This window comes from Coregonus clupeaformis, chromosome 29 (genome assembly GCF_020615455.1).
Source record: "Coregonus clupeaformis isolate EN_2021a chromosome 29, ASM2061545v1, whole genome shotgun sequence".
Classification (NCBI taxonomy): domain Eukaryota; kingdom Metazoa; phylum Chordata; class Actinopteri; order Salmoniformes; family Salmonidae; genus Coregonus; species Coregonus clupeaformis.
Window position 1 is genome coordinate 4,635,922 of NC_059220.1, and position 20,272 is coordinate 4,656,193.

At 43.6% G+C, this 20,272-nt stretch overlaps 1 protein-coding gene across 1 annotated transcript; it reads left to right on the forward strand.

Annotated features, from left to right (window-relative positions):
- The first annotated feature begins 10,125 nt into the window (after positions 1-10,125).
- On the forward strand, positions 10,126-17,481 carry LOC121544604 (gastrula zinc finger protein XlCGF71.1). The gene is made up of 4 exons (XM_041854580.2): positions 10,126-10,403; positions 13,761-13,965; positions 15,646-15,702; positions 16,823-17,481. Exons 1-4 carry the CDS (start codon positions 10,398-10,400, stop codon positions 17,395-17,397), a joined length of 843 nt encoding a protein of 280 aa, XP_041710514.1. The 5' UTR covers positions 10,126-10,397; the 3' UTR covers positions 17,398-17,481.
- Positions 17,482-20,272: the final 2,791 nt, after the last annotated feature.

A 20,272-nucleotide genomic window follows, 5' to 3' on the forward strand; every position in this document is an offset into this window, starting at 1 on the left:
CCAAATATCACTATTTCTAAAACAAGCCATAGAAAGTTGGTTGCAATTTAAATGTAATCCTCCAGAAACGTCAGAACAAATAATGCAACAAATAGTGTGGTTAAACTCAACTATACTAACTGATAAAAAAAACATTATTATTTTGCCCAAAATAAACAATAGGTGTAATCTTCGTAAATTATATCAAAGGCAGGACTGGTGGAGTTATGTCGCACATGCAGCTAACAAAAACATATGGAAATGTCTGCTCTACCCAAAATTACAACCGAATAATTGCAGCATTACCGCAAAAATGGAAGAAGAAAGTGGAAGGGGGAAAAAGTAAGGAACTTGTCTGTCGGCCCTGCATTAAAGAACATAATTGGTTAAAGAAAATTGTGATAAATAAAAAAGTATACCTGTTTAATTTAAGGACCAAAGGATTGACAGCCGTCCCATATAGATTGCAAAATAGTTAGGAAGAGATTTTTGACGTACCGATTCCATGGCATAGTGTTTATGAACTGATACGCAAAACAACGCCGGATTCAAAACTTAGAATTTTTCAATTTAAATTGTTATACAAAATTCTTGCTACCAATAGAATGTTATTAATATGGGGGATACAATCTTCCCAGCTCTGCAGATTTTGCTGCGAAGAGACAGAATCATTAGATCATTTGTTTTGGTACTGTCCATTTGTAGCTTGTTTTTGGTCACAGGTCCAGGAATGGCTGAAGGATTGCAATATTTACCTGGAGCTAACCCTGCAGATAGCATTACTGGGTGATCTGAAAACTCATAGTCAATCAATCAATAATATAATAATACATTTAGCAAAAAAAAATATTTTCAATTTACAATCTGTAGAAACAATGAGAATAGAAGGGTTCAGAACTTTTGTGAAACATCACAGTACAGTTGAAAAATATATGGCAAATAGAAATCCAATATGGATGGTGTCTAGAGATAGATGGGAGGTGTTGAAGGATGGGACTAATAATAATAATAATATAATATGCCATTTAGCAGACGCTTTTATCCAAAGCGACTTACAGTCATGCGTGCATACATTTTTGTGTATGGGTGGTCCCGGGGATCGAACCCACTACCTTGGCGTTACAAGCGCCGTGCTCTACCAGCTGAGCTACAGAGGACCACTCTAAAAACAACTAACAACAACTAATAACAATAAGATAACTAATGTAAAGCATACTGTGTCCATAATAAGTATATAGGTTATAGGTTGAGAGCTTTTGTGAAAGAGCACAGTAAGAAAGATATGGCATATAGAAGCAAACCGGATGGACATCATGAAAATGATTGGAGAGGTTGAGGGTAGAGGAAGTTCAGGAGTAAAAACAAACAAAATATAATTATTGTCAAATTGACTGTGTCCATAAAATGTATATAGTATGTATAAGCTGGAAGTAGAGGCCTAAGCATTGTTGTTCACTAGTTTACTCCAATTAGGGAATGGGGGGTGGGGTTGGAAAGTAATAAAGGGAAATATATATATTTTTTAATTACATAGAAAAAAAAATACAGTTATGGGTGGTAACTCTACAAATCACTCGAAAGGAAAGGCACTCTGGGAAATATTCAAATAAGGTGTTACACTAAGTAGTGTGTTAATGTAACACTGGTTCCAGTGTGTATATGGTCCCACTCTTTCAGTGCTGATTTAACACTGGATAATTTGCTGTGTGTGTGTGTGTGTGTGTGTGTGTGTGTGTGTGTGTGTGTGTGTGCGCTTGCGTGTAACCCCAGCTCAGCCCCAGCCCTATGTCACCCCAGCTGTGGGTCATTTAGTCGGGATCGGTGGGGAATTGTGTTTATGTACTAATCTTTGGTCCCCATATCCACAGGCATGAAAAACACCTTAGAGTGAGAGAGAGAGGAGAGGAGAGGAGAGGAGAAGAGAAGAGAAGAGAAGAGAAGAGAAGAGAAGAGAAGAGAAGAGAAGAGAAGAGAAGAGAAGAGAAGAGAAGAGAAGAGAAGAGAAGAGAAGAGAAGAGAAGAGAAGAGAAGAGAAGAGAAGAGAAGAGAAGAGAAGAGAAGAGAAGAGAGAGAGAGAGAGAGAGAGAGAGAGAGAGAGAGAGAGAGAGAGAGAGAGAACGGACAGTGATGTCATCCCACAAGTATTCCCCTTCATTTCTGGGCAACAGGGTCAGCCATGATGTTTTCATTTCTGACAGAATTTTTGGGGGGCGGTTTGCATCAGCGCTCCTCTCCTACGGTGAGGAGAGACAGTAAGCAGAGAGACCTGTGAGCCGATGACCCCTGACCTCCAGATAAGAGACTTCAGGTGTCTCACTAAGGTATCCATGCTGCACATGTAGCTCCTTAGACCACGTGTCAATCTCATTCCACGGAGGGCCGAGTGTCTGCAGGTTTTTGTTTTTTCCTTTCAATTAAGACCTAGACAACCAGGTGAGGGGAGTTCCTTACTAATTAGTGACCTTAATTAATCAATCAAGCAAGGGAGGAGCGAGAACCCACAGCCACTCGGCCCTACGTGGAATGAGTTACAGGAGCTACATGTGCAGCATGGATACCTTAGTGAGTCACAATCAAATTGTCATAGCGGCTCATACATCATTTGACAGTGTATTCAACAAAATAAATGTATCCATGGCATATTGTGGGTATAAAAGAGGCTCAGCTGAAATATGAATGGTTATGCACCAAATCGTCAACATTAAGATGCCTCCTTTGAGATGAAGTCTCCTGATGGAGGTGTAAAGGAACACTTCGTTTCTTGGAGTGGACACTGCTCAGAACTGACCCCAACTCTGTATAACACACACACACAGGCACTGGATTAAAGCACTGGAGAGAAGGTCAACAATGAATGTGACCCAGCTGAGGGCTTCAAGTGCTACATGTTCCCTTTGAGGACCTGTGTGTGTGTGTGTGTGTGTGTGTGTGTGTGTGTGTGTGTGTGTTGGATCGTGTGTGTTTGTCATTTAGCTCTACTTGCATGATATCAATCACTCAACAAATCCCCCAGTAAGACATGGCTGGAATGTTCTCACCACCCAAACTTCTCTCTGTCTCAACCTCATGTTTACTCCAAGCATTGTGTCTGTTGAGTGTGAATGAAGGTCATGAAATCTCCCTACAGTCTTCTCTAAGTGGCAAGCGGCCTCTACACTGGTCTGCTGGGAGATTTCACTGCTCGTAAAACCTGCATTCTCAAGGGCTTATCACTGACCCCTCATGTTCCTCTCTCTCGCAGAGTTGACCTGGAGTTCACATACCATACGACGTCAACCCCTATTCCTTCACAATGGGGCTCAGATAGCTCACCTGGCCCTGCTGACAATAGCCCAGGTCTGACTCTGGTCAGCCCACACTGACCCCAGTCAGCCCCTCACATATCCCATTGTTCAGGAGCAGGAGCGAGGCCTAGACCTGCCTTTACAAACGTTTACCAACCGGCCCCTCTCTAAACTAACCAAACAAAGGATGCCTTTATTACTGCTGCTGTGCTTGAATGTAACCGCACACACACAGCGGTGGAAAAAGTACTAAATTGTCATACTGGAGTAAAAGTAAAGATATCTTAATAGAAAATGACTAATGTAAAAGTGAAAGTCACAGAGTAAAATACTACTTGAGTAAAAGTCTGAAAGTATCTGGTTTTAAATGTACTTGTAACGGAGACACAGGGAGTCAGGAAGCAGGTGCAGTCAGTGAGTTTAATAGCAACGAACATGGAGTGAATACAAAAACAGGAGTAGAGTCTAAACATGAAAACCGGAAACAATACTACCTAATGGGTGTTACAACGTCCTAGATATAGGGGAAGTAATCAGGGAGTGATGGAGTCCAGGTGTGCTTCATGATGGTTTGCCAGGTGTGCGTAATGATGGGTTGCCAGGTGTGCATAATGATGGGTTGCCAGGACCGGTGGTTAGTAGACCGGCGACGTCGAGCGTCGGAGCGGGGGAGCGGGATTTGATGAGATAGTACCCCCCCCCCCGACGCGTTGCTCCAGCCGCAGGACGAAGCCGGCCGGGGGGATGGCCCTGAGGGCGAGGAGCGGGCCACTCCCGTCGGCGAAGGTGGAAATCTCGGATGATGTTGGGATCTAGAATGTCGTCCACCAGAAGCCAACACCGCTACTCTGGGCCATACCCCTCCCAGTCCGCCAGGTACTGGTGCCGACCCCACGACGTCGGGAGTCCAGGATGGACCTCAATGTCCAGGGGAGGTGGAGGGGTGTCGTGTGGGACGGCATCAGCCAGGGGACCCGAAACCACCACCAAAGCACGGGGACAACGATTCGGGAGGGCAGTATGATGGGGGCACTCAGGACCGGAACCTTTCCCGAATCGTGGAGACGGGACGGGGCATCGGCTTTGATGTTCTTTAAACCTGGGCGGTATGACAGGGTGATGTTGAATCTGGTAAAGAAAAGGGCCCACCTTGCTTGGCACGGGTTTAGCCGCCTCGCTGTCCATATGTACTCCGGGTTCCGATGGTTGGTGAGGATGAGAAATGGGTCCTGGGCGCCCTCCAGCCAGTGTCTCCACTCCTCTAATGCCAACTTCACTGCCAGGAGCTCCCGAACACCAACGTCATAGTTCCTTTCTGCAGGAGACAGTTTTTTAGAGTAGTATGCCCATGGATACAATGTTTGTGGATTACCTTGATGTGTGACAGGACGGCCCCCACACTCGATATACACGACCACCTGATGCCCAAGCATGTCCCGAAACACCTCGTTAGCGAATGCCTGGAACACTGACGGAGCATTGGCTAATCCATAAGGCATCACCATGTACTAGTAGTGCCCAGACATCATGCTGAAGGCAGTCTTCCATTCATCCCCCTCCCGGATGTGGATCAAATTGTAGGCACTCCGCAGGTCCAGCTTGGTAAAGAAAACAGGCCCAGCGGAGCTGTTCAATGGCAGCCGGCACCAACGGGAGGGGATAGCGGACCTCCTTCCCTCAGCCAGGGCATTGAAAATGGGTTGTGGATGGGTATTCCAGCATGACAATGACCCAAAACACATGGCCAAGGCAACAAAGGAGTGGCTCAAGAAGAAGCACATTAAGGTCCTGGAGTGGCCTAGCCAGTCTCCAGACCTTAATCCCAGAGAAAATCTGTGGAGGGAGCTGAAGGTTCGAGTTGCCAAACGTCAGCCTCGAAACCTTAATGACTTGGTGATGATCTGCAAAGAGGAGTGGAACAAAATCCCTCCTGAGATGTGTGCAAACCTGGTGGCCAACTACAAGAAACGTCTGACCTCTGTGATTGCCAACAAGGGTTTTGCCACCAAGTACTAAGTCATGTTTTGCAGAGGGGTCAAATACTTATTTCCCTCATTAAAATGCAAATCAATTTATAACATTTTTGACATGCAATTGTTTTGTTTTGTTATTCTGTCTTCACTGTTCAAATAAACCTACCATTTAAATGATAGACTGATCATGTCTTTGTCAGTGGGCAAACTTACAAAATCAGCAAGGGATCAAATACTTTTTTCCCTCACTGTATCTATCCTCCCTTATTGTGACATCCGCCCCTAAAACCCTCCCCTGCATCCCTACCATAGTGCCCTCCACCTTCACCTCCCTATTCCCAGACAGAATCCCTACCCCCGATGAGTGCACCCCCACCCCTATACCCTAAACCCACTCTCCCTTGTCCCACTCCCTCTTAAATCTTAAAACATCCCCACTATCCCTTAGGTGAACCTCCTGTATAAAACAAACATCAAAACCCACCCCCTCTAAATACCCCAAAAACCCGCCCTTCTCTTAACATCCTCCCTTATCCCCCTCACATTTAAAGTAACAAAAATAATCCCTGCCATAATACATTTCCCAAATTAAAACCTGATGCTCCCCTGCTCCATCTCCTCCTGTAGAGACTCCGACTCCCCCCCAGATGCCCCCCACTTCCCTCCATCTCTCCAACCCAGGATGCAGGAATGGTGTTTGGCTCCTGGGTTCCCTGCATCCTGTGCTCACCACCATCCGGTTCCAAAACCCCAACCCCGAAACAGGTTGGGAACAGTGCAGGGGATCCTGAGTCCTCCCTCCCCTGTGCGTTGGGGGGTAGGGGGGGGCAGTGAGGACACAGGAGATTCTTCCCCCACAGCGCCCTTCTCCCCATGACACGCTTGGCACCCCCCCCCTCTCCCCCCACCACCCATTTCCCTCTTCCTGTCCGAGGATCTACCCCTCCTCTTCCCTCTCTTCTTTGGAGACGCCGGCAGTGGGGAGACCCAGCCCCCCTTGATTTCCAGCTCCTCCATCATCTCCCTCACCTCATCCCCCTGGGCACTCGACATCCCGCTTTCCCCCCACTCCGGCCCCCCCTCTCCCCCTTTCTGCTCTCCTCCCAGGGCTGTGGCTGGCTCCTCCCCGACCTCCTCTCCCTCCGCTGCCTCCGTCTCCGGCACCTCCTCTCCCACACTCCCCTTCATCTCCGTCTCCGACACCACCTCTCCTTCCGGACCTGCTACGGCAGTCCCCTGCCCGTCCCCCTCTCCTCCTGCGGCTGTCCTCGGCTCCTCCTCCGTTGTCGATGGTATTGCCTGTGCTTGTGTCTAGAAACTCTCCTCCTCTTCCTCCTCCATCCCCTTCTCCAGCCCCTGCTCCCCTACCAGCTGCAGCTGCATACGACTTGTGACGAGCCGCACATTCCCTCCACAGGTGTGCTGACGATCCACACCAGTGGCACTTCTTTGACTCGTCACAGTCCCTCGCCATAGGCCATGCATCGTCTGCAGAAAGGGGGCTGACGGGCATAATACAACGTCCCCCTGTCAGCCCCCCAGGGAGAACAGAGCTGGAGGATGAAGGTAACCTCCCAGGCCCTTTGGGTCTTCCCTCAACAGAGCCTGGAAGCTTCTCCTCCCCGTTCCAGAACCCTAGCGAGTCTTTGAGGAGCCTTGCCGAGGAGACATTGTCCATATACCTCACCATGAAAGCCCTCACCTCCTCGTCCTTAACATGCGGGCTGTACATGTTCACAGTCACTACCCTGAAATTGTTCCTCGCCAAACTCGTCACCTCCATAGTGACACATTGGTCTTGCCTTCTCCACCTCCCTCGCCCTTCTCATGACCTCTCTCATGTTTCCCCTCCGTGTGAAAAAACACATCATAAGCCCCTTCCAAGGGGTTCGCCTGGAGGCACATCACGTCCTTTACCGCCAGCTTTAACACTCCCATCAACAAAGTCCTCCCAAATGTTTCCCTTCCAAAAGGTCCTTCTCCTTCCACGCAAACCTAACTGCGTTCGTGATCCCAATCCTGGGAATCGCCCTAAAATGCACATTTTTCGCCATCTCCGCAAGGAGAATAGTGCCAGCACCACTGCTCCAACTCTTCTCTATATTAGTTACAAACAATTTTTTACTATTTTAATTTATTTAAACCACCGCTAGCTTCCTTCATAGACAGTCGTAGTACTGCTGAGCATAGAGAAACTAGCAGAGAAAATTGAGCAAAGGAACACAGGGAAGTGAGGGCATAAATACACAGGTGAACAGGTAGACACAGGTGACACCAATAGGATACTGATTAGACCAGACTGTGAGGAGGAGCCTAAGGTTGTCGGAGGATGACACCTAGTGGGTCACTACGGCACTGCGACCCCCTCTCTCTCTTCTCTCTCTCTCTCTCTCTCTCTCTCTCTCTCTCTCTCTCTCTCTCTCTCTCTCTCTCTCTCTCTCTCTCTCTCTCTCTCTCTCTCTCTCTCTCTCTCTCTCTCTCTCTCTCTCTCTCTCTCTCTCTGTGTGTGTGCACATGTAAAATGGTCACTGCATTCTCTCTTGACTTTTTCTTATATATTTTTGAAGGGATCAAAGCTTGTAAGTGAGAATTTGGTATTCCTGTGCATATCCAAATAAATGTATGTCCCATTTCCAACCCTTTCACCCACATGGCTCAGTTGTTGATTGGACTTGACTTCTCATCAATAAAGTGGCAGAAAAAAACATTGACCCTTTCTGCCACTACCGGACACGACTATGACCGTGAGAGCTAATGCAGTGCCATATCTGAAGTACATTGCATGAAACATTTATAACATCCTTATGATGCCTTGTTAAACATCAACATATTTATGATGCCTTATTAAACATTAATAACATATTTATGATGCCTTATTAAACGTTAATAACATAATTATTAAGCGTTAATTACACATGCTTCATGCTTCAGAGGGCCTGGTCCTGCAGATCAAATTGATCAGTGTTGATTATTCAGTGTAACATTTCTAGTGTTGATTCAAGAGTTAAATTAACTCTGTAAGAGTGACATTAGTGGTGTAAAAGAACCAGAGTTATTGTTTTACACTGTGGAGAGCCACCAGTGTTGACGTTAATAACCAGAGTTATTGTTTTACACTGTGGAGAGCCACCAGTGTTGACGTTAATAACCAGAGTTATTGTTTTACACTGTGGAGAGCCACCAGTGTTGACGTTAATAACCAGAGTTATTGTTTTACACTGTGGAGAGCCACCAGTGTTGACGTTAATAACCAGAGTTATTGTTTTGACTGTGGAGAACCACCAGTGTTGACATTAATAACCAGAGTTATTGTTTTACACTGTGGAGAGCCACCAGTGTTGACGTTAATAACCAGAGTTATTGTTTTACACTGTGGAGAGCCACCAGTGTTGACGTTAATAACCAGAGTTATTGTTTTACACTGTGGAGAGCCACCATTGTTGACGTTAATAACCAGAGTTATTGTTTTACACTGTGGAGAGCCACCAGTGTTGACGTTAATAACCAGAGTTATTGTTTTGACTGTGGAGAGCCACCAGTGTTGACGTTAATAACCAGAGTTATTGTTTTGACTGTGGAGAACCACCAGTGTTGACGTTAATAACCAGAGTTATTGTTTTACACTGTGGAGAACCCCCAGTGTTGACGTTAATAACCAGAGTTATTGTTTTACACTGTGGAGAGCCACCAGTGTTGACGTTAATAACCAGAGTTATTGTTTTACACTGTGGAGAGCCACCAGTGTTGACGTTAATAACCAGAGTTATTGTTTTACACTGTGGAGAGCCACCAGTGTTGACGTTAATAACCAGAGTTATTGTTTTACACTGTGGAGAGCCACCAGTGTTGACGTTAATAACCCGAGTTATTGTTTTACGCTGTGGAGAGCCACCAGTGTTGACGTTAATAACCAGAGTTATTGTTTTACACTGTGGAGAGCCACCAGTGTTGACGTTAATAACCAGAGTTATTGTTTTACACTGTGGAGAGTAAACCAGTCCAATGAAAACCACACCCATCATTATTATATTTCCCAGCATACTCGACAGCAGGTAGATCTTTTAGGATTGTTTTAATCTTATGCTACACAAAAATAAATAATATACATTTTTCTAAACTAATCCAATCAGTTAGTTAGATCTTATTTTCTTTATTCGGTTTAAATGTTTAAATGGTTTAAATGGTTGAGGTATTTCCTAACCCTGACAGTCATTCTGAATGCAGGTTGCAGTTTTACACTGTAGGTGTTGCGTATTACTAGAGCTATGCAAACACCACAATCAAGTTCCTTTGAACACTTTAAGAGGAAAATGGGGAACACTGCAACAGAGTTACATATTTAACACTTTCAAAAGTGTTATTTTAACACCAGTACAGTCAGACTCATATGTAAACAATATATAGTGTACATTTTATACTTTCAGAGTTAAATGTACACCATTGATTTTGCTGTGTGCTGTTCCCTGACTCTACCAGCCACTCTTCTAATAATTAAGGAGAGGTGAGGAGGATGTCACTAATAAATAGTTTTTTTACTTAGTAAAAAAGCAGTAATTGTAGGCAGAAATGACTGAACTGAGGTCAACCTACTCTTTAATTTCAATAAAAAAATAAACCTTGAATTCGAGTTTATTATACACAGAACAGACGAGTGAAACGTTGATGACAATGCTTGAAATGCTTGAAATAACTCTATAAAATGTTTGATGCAGAATTTACACAACTCAGTAGAAAATTGGTCTGTTGTCGTAATAAGGTGTAAATAAATATTGCCCTCTGGTGGTATGATTTAGAACTGGTCATTTATACAATATTACACTCCTGGACTGTAGGTGGCAGTATACACTTGTAGTTGGTCACCAAACGCCACTAATTAAGACAGAAGAAGACATATGAGGAAGTTTTGCCTTTTTTTTTCCTTTGTTTTGGATCTTCAAGTGCATATTTGTCATACTTCGGAAACCTTTAGCTAGCGTACAAATAACGAGCTTATAGTCTACAACGCAACTTCATGCAATTTTATGATTTTGTTTTGATTGAACACGTGAGTTAGTTTAGTATACATCATTTCTGTCGACTACTAACGTAACGGTAGCTAGCTAGTTAGCAAATACAGTCAGGAGCATTTCTTGATGTCAATCTCCGAAGGCTTGCTCAAATCATGACGGTGAGTGCCAGCTATCCATAACCCACTGCACTGCTGGAAAGTAAACCATTTATTAATCAATGTACATGTTGTATGGGTTGTGTCAGTTAACTCTTAATCATGACTCCAATTCCATTGCATTACGTTGAGCCATTGGACGTCCCCTAGGTGTTTTTAGTAACGCAGGTGTATTAACTAGTACACTAGCGTTGCTTTCAATTGTATTGGTTTGCACAAAAACCGTCTGTGGGAAGCCAGAAGTTAAATACAATTACATTTCAAGTTACTGTGCTGGTGGGCAGGACGGTTGGTCATTGAGACAAAATATCTAAAGGATCATATTATTAAACAGACTTTCCAAACATGAGTCTGATGTAGAACCACTTTCTCTCTTCTTACCTTGTGTCAAAATAAAAGTCCCCACAAGTTATTCATTTTTTGTCCAAATATGGCGCATATGCAGGACTTTTATTTTGACATGACGTAAGAAGAGAGGAAGTGGGTCTAAAACAGACCCACCTTTGGAAACAGTTTAATAATCGATCCTTTAGATATTTTGTATCAAATTCCCCTGTCATAATGACCAACTGTCCTGCCCACCAGCATTGAATCAGATGGCTCATTCATCACAAAACCAACTGATATTGCCAACTACTTTAATACTTTTTTCATTGGCAAGATTAGCAAACTTAGGCATGACATGCCAGCAACAATTGCTGACACTACACATCCATGTATATCTGACCAAATGATGAAAGACAAGGACTGTCATTTTAAATCCTGTAAAGTGAGTGTGGAAGAGGTGAAAAAAGTATTGTTGTCTATTAACAATGACAAGCCACCGGGGTCTGACAACTTGGATGGAAAATTGCTGAGGATAATAGCGGACGATATTGCCACTCCTATTTGCCATATTTTCAATTTAAGCCTACTAGAAAGTGTGTGCCCCCAGGCCTGGAGGGAAGCAAAAGTCATTCCGCCACCTAAGAATAGTAAAGCCCCCTTCACTGGCTCAAATAGCCGACCAATTAGCCTGTTACCAACCCTTAGTAAACTATTGGAAAAAAATTGTGTTTGACCAGATACAATGCTATTTTACTGTAAACAAATTGTCAACAAACTTCCAGCATGCTTATAGAGAAGGACATTCAACAAGCACAGCACTTACACAAATGACTGATGATTGGCTGAGAGAAATTGATGATAAAAAGATTGTGGGGGCTGTTTTGTTAGACTTCAGTGCGGCTTTTGACATTATCGATCATAGTCTGCTGCTGGAAAAACGTATGTGTTATGGCTTTACACCCCCTGCTATAATGAGGATAAAGAGTTACTTGTCTAACAGAACACAGAGTAGAGTCAGGCATTCCCCAAGGCAGCTGTCTAGGCCCCTTGCTTTTTTCCATCTTTACTAACGACATGCCACTGGCTTTGAGTAAAGCCAGTGTGTCTATGTATGCGGATGACTCAACACTATACACGTCAGCTACCACAGCGACTGAAATGACAGCAACACTTAACAAAGAGCTGCAGTTAGTTTCAGAATGGGTGGCAAGGAATAAGTTAGTCCTAAATATTTCTAAAACTAAAAGCAATGTATTTGGGACAAATCATTCACTAAACTCTAAACCTCAACTAAATCTTGTAATGAATAATGTGGAAATTGAGCATGTTGAGGAGACTAAACTGCTTGGAGTAACCCTGGATTGTAAACTGTCATGGTCAAAACATATTGATATAACAGTAGCTAGGATGGGGAGAAGTCTGTCTATAATAAAGCGCTGCTCTGCATTCTTAACAGCACTATCAACAAGGCAGGTCCTACAAGCCCTACTTTTGTCGCACCTGGACTACTGTTCAGTCGTGTGGTCAGATGCCACAAAGAGGGACTTAGGAAAATTGCAATTGACTCAGAACAGGGCAGCATGGCTGGCCCTTAAAAGTACATGGAGAACTAACATTAATGACATGCATGTTAGTCTCTCCTGGCTCAGAGTGGAAGAGAGATTGACTTCATCACTGCTTGTTTTTGTAAGAGGTGTTGACAAGCTGAATGTACCGAACTGTCTGTTTGGAATACTGGCACACAGCTCGGACACCCATGCACACCCCACAAGACATGCCACCAGAGGTCTCTTCACAGTCCCCAAGTCCAGAACAGACTATGGGAGGTGCACAGTACTACATAGAGCCATGACTACAGGGAACTCTGTTCCTCATCAGGTAACTGATGCAAGCAGTAGAATCAGATTTAAAAAAAAACCAGGTAAAAATACACCTTATGGAACAACAGGGACTGTGAAGAGACACACACAAGGGTATAGACACATGCATACGCACACATTGTGATATTGTTGTATGGTGGTATTAAACATTTTGTATTGTAGATAGGTAGTGGTGTAATAATGTCATATGATGTACTGTTTTATATTTTGTTTTATATGCAATGTAAGTGCTTTAATATGTTTGGACCCCAGGAAGAGCAGCAGCTAATGGGGATCCCTAATAAATACAAATACAGTAAGCTGAAATGGAATTGTATTTAACTTCTGGCTTCCTACAGACAGTTTTGTGCAACACAATACAATTGAAAGCGACTCTAGTGTATGTAAATACACCTGCGTTGCTAAGCACCTAGACATCCCCTTTAGCCTTGTGAGGATAAATGGCCCGACGCTGCCCAAATGCTCTGTCTAAAAGCAAATACGCCTAGTTTTGGAAACATTTGGAACTTAACTTTCATATAAGCAAGAAATCATTTTTCAAATACAAAACAATACACTTACTGTATGCAGTTTATGAAAGTTGCACCTGGCTGTATTTTGAAAACACATGCGATCCAGCTGGAAATGTGGAATGGAATGGTCCAATGGAAATGCGAGCACAAGGTGAGAGGAGGTGTCGAAGCCGAGGCAGTGTGTGAAAACAGCCGGGTACAACTTCGCTAAACTGCGCACAGTAAGTGTATATTTTGTATTTGAAATATTATTTGTTACAATTAAGTTCCAAAGGTTTCCAAAACCGTATCGCTAGTGATGATGAATAACATTTCTAAATGTTAAAACAGAGCGTTGGGATTGTAGTTCAGCTGTCCTCCATAACATCAGCTGAGAACCCAAGACGAGGACCTGCTGTAAGCCACCTTGAACCCCCTTGGGTTCTCGAGAGCTTGTTTGCAGTATGCCTGAAACCCTAAAATAGAAGCCATTAAAATCTGTTCAGTGTTCACACTTTTCTGATAGGCATATGTTTATATTCAGAGATTACCAGAGACATGTCCTCATGTCCAACATACCAGCTAATAGCAGCTATTTGAATTACATAATAGTCATACATTTCATATTTTTACTTGGGATGCGCGTCTGATCTTTATTTTAGGATGATGAGAACAAACCCGGCCTGCCGCTCTCCTTTACCGAACCCAAATCTGAGGGTTCTGATTGTAACAGTGGAGCCCAGAGTGAACAGCAGGCTCCAGAGATGGCGTCAGTGAAGCTGGAAGACTGCAGTCAAACACTGGAGCTGAATGTCAACGTTAAAGATGAAGTAAAGGAGGAAGAGATTGAAACATTTGTGTATCATGGTAAGAACAGAGCATAGCCTGTTTTCACAGTCTCAGAGTAGGACTGTAGGAGTGCTGATGTAGGGTCAGTTTAGCCTTTTAGATCATAATGGATACGATTATATGGACTGCAGGGACCTGACCCTAGATCAGCGCACCTATTCTGCTTCCCTTTAGGTCCAGGTAAAGTGACTAGGCTAATGCTCCTGTTTCAATGAGAGGTAGCCTAGATGGTATCTCATGCTGCTCACCTGATTTGCCGTCAACATTTTTATATTTGTCTTCTTCACTGTAATGTTTAAACGACATCGTTAACGTTTAGAAAAGATTCCGTAACCAAAAAAAATGTTTTTTTTTCTCTCACAAAATTCTAAATCACAATGCAGTTATCACAAAACCTATGATTTTCTGTGTTATAACCTAACTACAGTAGATGATTAGTGTAACTTAAATAAAACCAGAGAGGAAGAAGTGAACTTTAGACTGCTTTGGTGAATATTGTGAGATCCAGATGACCGAGACCTTTCTGCCTGCCCCATCCTCTCTGTCGTGGTTTAAACCATGTAGCTGCGCTTGTCATCCGGGGACAGTCCCGTATTTCAGCCCCCTTTCAGGTGTCTTCACTTCACTTCTTCACAAGACATTGTGAGATCCAGATGACCAAGACATTCTTTCTGCCTGGCCCCCTCCTCTCTCTCCCTCACGCTGGCTCACCTGCTCTTTATCCTTTGCTAATGTGAGTGTGTGTTCATGTACATTTTAGTCATTTAGCAGACGCTCTTATCCAGAGCGACTTACAGTTAGTGAGTGGATACATTTTCATACTGTCAGTCTTCGGTCTGTTGCATGTAGAATATCCTAGCCTATTCGTTGATGATGGGGTCCTGTTTTACTGAAGTTGCGAGAGACAGATTTTGATTACCGATAGATGGGCCTAGTGAACGGTTCTGACTGTCTGTCTGGTGGCTGACCTGCCTGTACTGATAGATGGGCCTAGTGAACAGTTCTGACTGTCTGTCTGGTGGCTGACCTGCCTATACTGATAGATGGGCCTAGTGAACAGTTCTGACTGTCTGTCTGGTGGCTGACCTGCCTATACTGATAGATGGGCCTAGTGAACAGTTCTGACTGTCTGTCTGGTGGCTGACCTGCCTATACTGTGCCCCTCCCCTCTCTCTCTGTCCCTCGCTAGCTCGCTATGAAAGATGTAAGTGTTTGTGTTCTCGGAAGTACGGCAACTAATCAGTCTCATCCAAAATACTGAATCTTAGGAGTCGAGGAGTCGATTCCTAGCTGAATCTAATCTTGACACTCAGAAATGGGAGTTGACAATGAGATTCGACATGCAAGGGAATCAATTATTTTGGAGTCGACTCTCCACCACTACGTCATCGTCGTTAACAGTTGGAAAAATGTCAGAGAAAGGCCAGCGACAGCAGAGAAGTCATGTATGGTGGCGATACTTTGAGAAGTTAAATGAGAAGGTGATGAAATGCAAATCTGAAAGGGACGCACCATTTGACCCAGGGACGAAGTAGCCGTGACTGCGGTGGATGGAACTGCATACGCAGGACCCTTTTGCCTTGTGAATTAACATGTAATTGTATTATTTTTGTTGTATCGTTTAAACCTGGAAAAATATATATACTGTTTAAACATGAAAAAAAAATAAAAAAATCACATCCCTATTCTTCACCATAGGGCCGCCTGGAGAGATCAAAGAAGAGATGGAAGAACAGAAAGTCTTACTACTCAAAGGTATGTGTTTTCTTTCTTGTCACACATGGAACATTTAAAGCAACAGTTCAGAGTCTGGCCAGAATTCAAACCAACATGGATAACCGACACCGCTCAGCAACTGCCCTTTAGAATGTTTGCTCCAGCCTGCCTTGTTTCATGGGGCTGGACACCCAATGACAAACAATACCTTGATACTATCAATGTTATGGAAAAGTACACATGATTTTATGATGCATGCAGAACCATCGGGCTAATGGCATTCACCTGGATGCTGTACTCCGTCCAAGAGATACACTGAGTGTACAAAACATTAGGAACACCTTCCTAATATTGAGTTACTGTCACTGGGGTATGCATTTTCTTTCTTTCTTGATTATGCCATGTTCAAATGATATCTGTGTGAGAGTGACTAACAAAAGTGATGGGGGCCCCCCTGGACGTCAGGGCACCTGAGCGCATGCCCTGCGGTCGGTAATTTGGTGATGATTACTACAAGGTTTAGATGGCTGGCTAGACTACCTTACCTAGCAATCTAAAACATTTTAGCTGACATGGGCTAATTGAGTGACTGACATAAGTGGGAAAACTGACGATGCACTACCAAATTTCGAAATAGCACCTTGCGTATTCTACTTTTATAAATCTCAACAGTAAGTTGTGACCCCGACTGAGTTCGTAAAAAACGGGGGCCCCCTGGTGGCTGCGGGGCCCTACGCGCAGCGTGTAGTCTGCGTGTAGGAAGAGGCGGCACTGAATGGGACCATTGGAGGAGAGCTGGCCATAATAGTCTCCAGGGAAAGATTGTCTGAAATGTATCGGACATTTAACTCTGAAACAGAACCAACCCCTCAAAGGACCAACAAGTTCAGATGGGATTCTATTCAACATGTTGCAGCAGGATTATTTCTGGAAAAAGTTACTGTGAAAAATCCAGACTAACTAGAAGCTAGGCTATCATTCTGGAGAGGATTTACTGGCTCATTTTGCTGTAGACTTTCATAGCAAAAGATGCCAGTTTTGACTGAGCAGTATTGTAAATCCTACTGTGCAATAGATTAGGTGCATTAACTTGAGTTATTAAGTAGGCAAATAACTTGCTTGTTGCAAATTACTTGTTTTTCTGTTGTCATTTACACAGGAGAAGGACCTGACTCCGCTGAACTTGAGGTTGAAACGTCCAGAGAGCAACACCAGGAAGAAAGCAAAGCTAAGGGGTCTAACCACTGTCCTCACTGTGAGAAGAGTTTCCCATTCCCATCATATCTTCAAAGACACCTGCGGAAACATACTGGAGAGAAGCCTTATTCCTGCCCTGAATGTGGGAAGTGCTTCAGAACGTCAACTCATTTAACCACTCACCGGGGAGTTCACACAGGGGAGAGACCTTACTCCTGCTCTGACTGTGGGAAGTGCTTCTCTCTTATAAGTAACTTTAAACAACATCAGCGAACACATTCTGGAGAGAAGCCTTACTCCTGCTCTGATTGTGGGGACAGTTTCTCACAACATGGTAACATGCGCCGTCACCAGAAAAGACATTCTGGAGAGAAGCCTTACTCCTGCTCTGATTGTGGCAAGAGTTTTATTACAACATCTGAATTAATCAGTCACCAGAGAGTGCACACAGGAGAGAAGCCTTTCCACTGTTCTGTCTGTGGGCAGAATTACTTTAGCCTGAGTAACTTAATACGCCACCAGAGAATACATACCTAGGAGAGAAGCCGTATTCCTGCTTGACTGTGTGAAGGGCTTCAAAACATAATCTGAGCTAGTGGTCTTCACAGATCAACCTGTACCCGAATACTGTTCCGGGGCCTGAACGGGCCTGGATCTAGAATTATAAATAATGTAATGGGTCTGGGTCGGATCTGATTTGATTGTCATGGGTCTCGAGTATGTGTAATTTTACTTTAAGTGACTTGTTCGGAAGGGCCTGTGAATGAATGAGTGAGTGAGAGAGAGAGAGAGAGAATCATTGATGCCGCTGCTCTTTGCTTTTCACCAGAGTGGAGAGTGGCGTGTGCAACTTGTTTTTGGCCAATCATAAGTCATAAAAGCGGCAATAGGCCCCAGTCATAGAGCCTCCATGTGTGGCAAAAGTTAAGAGATATCTAATCAATGGAAGATGGAATTAAAATGATGGAATTAAAAGTTAAAGGAGAAGGATAGGCTACAACGACCAAGAGCCAACAGGTAGGCTGCTACTTAATATTCTGAATGGAGTTGTTGTTATTTGTTAATAATCTGAATGAAGTTATTTGTAACTGTAGGATGAGAAAGCGCATGCAGCCTCAATTAGCCTAGCTAACGCTAGCTAGCTTAACTAGCTTCTTCTGGGTTTGCTGCAGTCCAAGACAGGAAGTAGTAATCATATTTGATGATAAATAACCTAGCTATGGCAGCTATTAGTCTACAATAGCGCGAGTCGGCTTGGTTGGTTGCTGTCTCTTGTCTCTCCCTCCTTCCTCCCCATTTCACTCGCTCACAGTATGGCCCCTCCCCCGCCTGCTAGAGCGGCACCTCTCACCCTCCTCTCACACTTTTATCAGCTCCGGTTAATAAAGTAGTTTAAAACATGTATTTTCTGCTGCTTCCATCACTGATCGGATCAGACCGTGTCTGGATCCAACCAGGTCTATACGGAATGGGCCTAGTTGTCCTCGTATCCGTTCGGAATAGGTCTCTATATTTGAACATTTGATTTATGCATATCGGGTCCGGGTGGGAAAGCCCCAGGTCCATTTAGGAATGGGTACAACTTTTTGGACCCTTGAAGACATCTAATCTGAACTAACCCTTCATCGGAAAATGCACACAGGGGAGAAATCTTCCTGCTGCTCTGACTGGGAGGGGATTCACTCAAATCGGTTAAGAATTCATTTGTGCGTACACAACACAAGCACAATTCATAGAGAATTAATTAATTCAGAAAAGGGTACAAGTTCTGCTTCCGGGTGATTGGGAGGTGCAATGGCGGCTCGCTGCTAAGATACCCCAAACCTTTGCGGCTGAGCCGTTGTTGCTTCTACACGTTTCCACTTCACAATAACAGCACTTACAGTTGACCGGGGCAGCTCTAGCAGGGCAGAAATTTGACGAACTGACTTGTTGGAAAGGTGGCATCCTATGACGGTGCCACGTTGAAAGTCACTGAGCTCTTCAGTAAGGCCATTCTACTGTCAATGTTTGTCTATGGAGATTGCATGGCTGTGTGCTCGATTTTATACGCCTGTCAGCAACGGGTGTGGCTGAAATAGCCGAATCCACTCATTTGAAGGGCGTCCACATACTTTTGACCATGTAGTGTAGCTTACATTCTCTTTTTTTGTTCTAGTATTTTGATTTTGAGTACTGCACTGTTGGGAAGGGCTTGTAAGTTAAGCATTTCACTGTATTTGACCCAATAAAACTTGAAAATCAACATTGTGCAATGGCCATCTCAGTCTCCGGACCCCGTTGAAAACCTGTGGTTTCGAATTGAAGAAGGCATTCTATAATTATGCGCAGACGAAGGATATCAAGGATCTGGAAAGATTATGTATGGAGGAATGGTCGAAGATTCTTCAATCTCATAAAATATTTTAGAAAAAGGCTCAGTGTCGTTCTCCTTGCAAGGTGAGGAGGTTGCTGGAGTATTGAAAACAGGGGATTCAATCATTTTGACCCGTATCTGTTTTAGATTTTTTTGTATTGTTAAACAGAGCATACAATATAGCTCTGTATTTGTATTATTTATTTTATAGTCTTTTTTTCTCATCTTTATCAAGGGATCCAATCAATTTGGACCCTGTGGTACATACAGTACAATGGGAGAGGGGTGTGGCACGTCCAGGAGGTTGAACTCAGACCACTATGGAGGACTGGGATTCTCTTATCTAGAGACTTCCACTTCCATGCCAAGGAACTTCTAGCCAGCAATCTTCAAGTGCAGTGGATTTCAAGAGTTTCATTCCATCTTTGTTTGAACCTCTCATGAGTTTATGCTATGGTGAGTCATGGAGCAACAGCTGTATTCTCATATTAGGTGTCTGTTTATTTGTTAAACAGAAGCAGATTAATTTACAGTTCATGGAAAAGCTTATCGTACTATTTTTCACCCAAATGAGCCTGTTGTAATCAGGTGTAAAGCAATATTGCCCTCTGGTGGTATGACTTGGAACTGGTAATTTACCCACATTACATGGCGCGTTCAAGTGCTAGTCAGACCTAGGGAACTCGGAAATGTACGATTTTCCATCTCAAAAATTAGGCAGAAGTGAAGGCTTTGATTTCTGGATAAACAGATGGAAAAGGGGTCTTAGAAAACCTCTACCATAAAGTCTTAAGGCATCAAATGCATCAAAACAATAATGTTGACGTAAAGACCGCTGCCAACTAATATCAACACTAAACTTGAGTTTTTTAGAAATTGTTTACCTTCTGTAAGTTTATGAAATTTTGCCTTGTAATTCCGTTACCAAAAACCGACATCTTTAAGATATTTTCAAATTTCTCTCCCTCATGAGGGGGGAGGATAATGAAAGTTCAAGTAACAAGTAATGGTAGACCTACCAATTAGTTATAGTGATTTTACTGATTTTAAATTTTT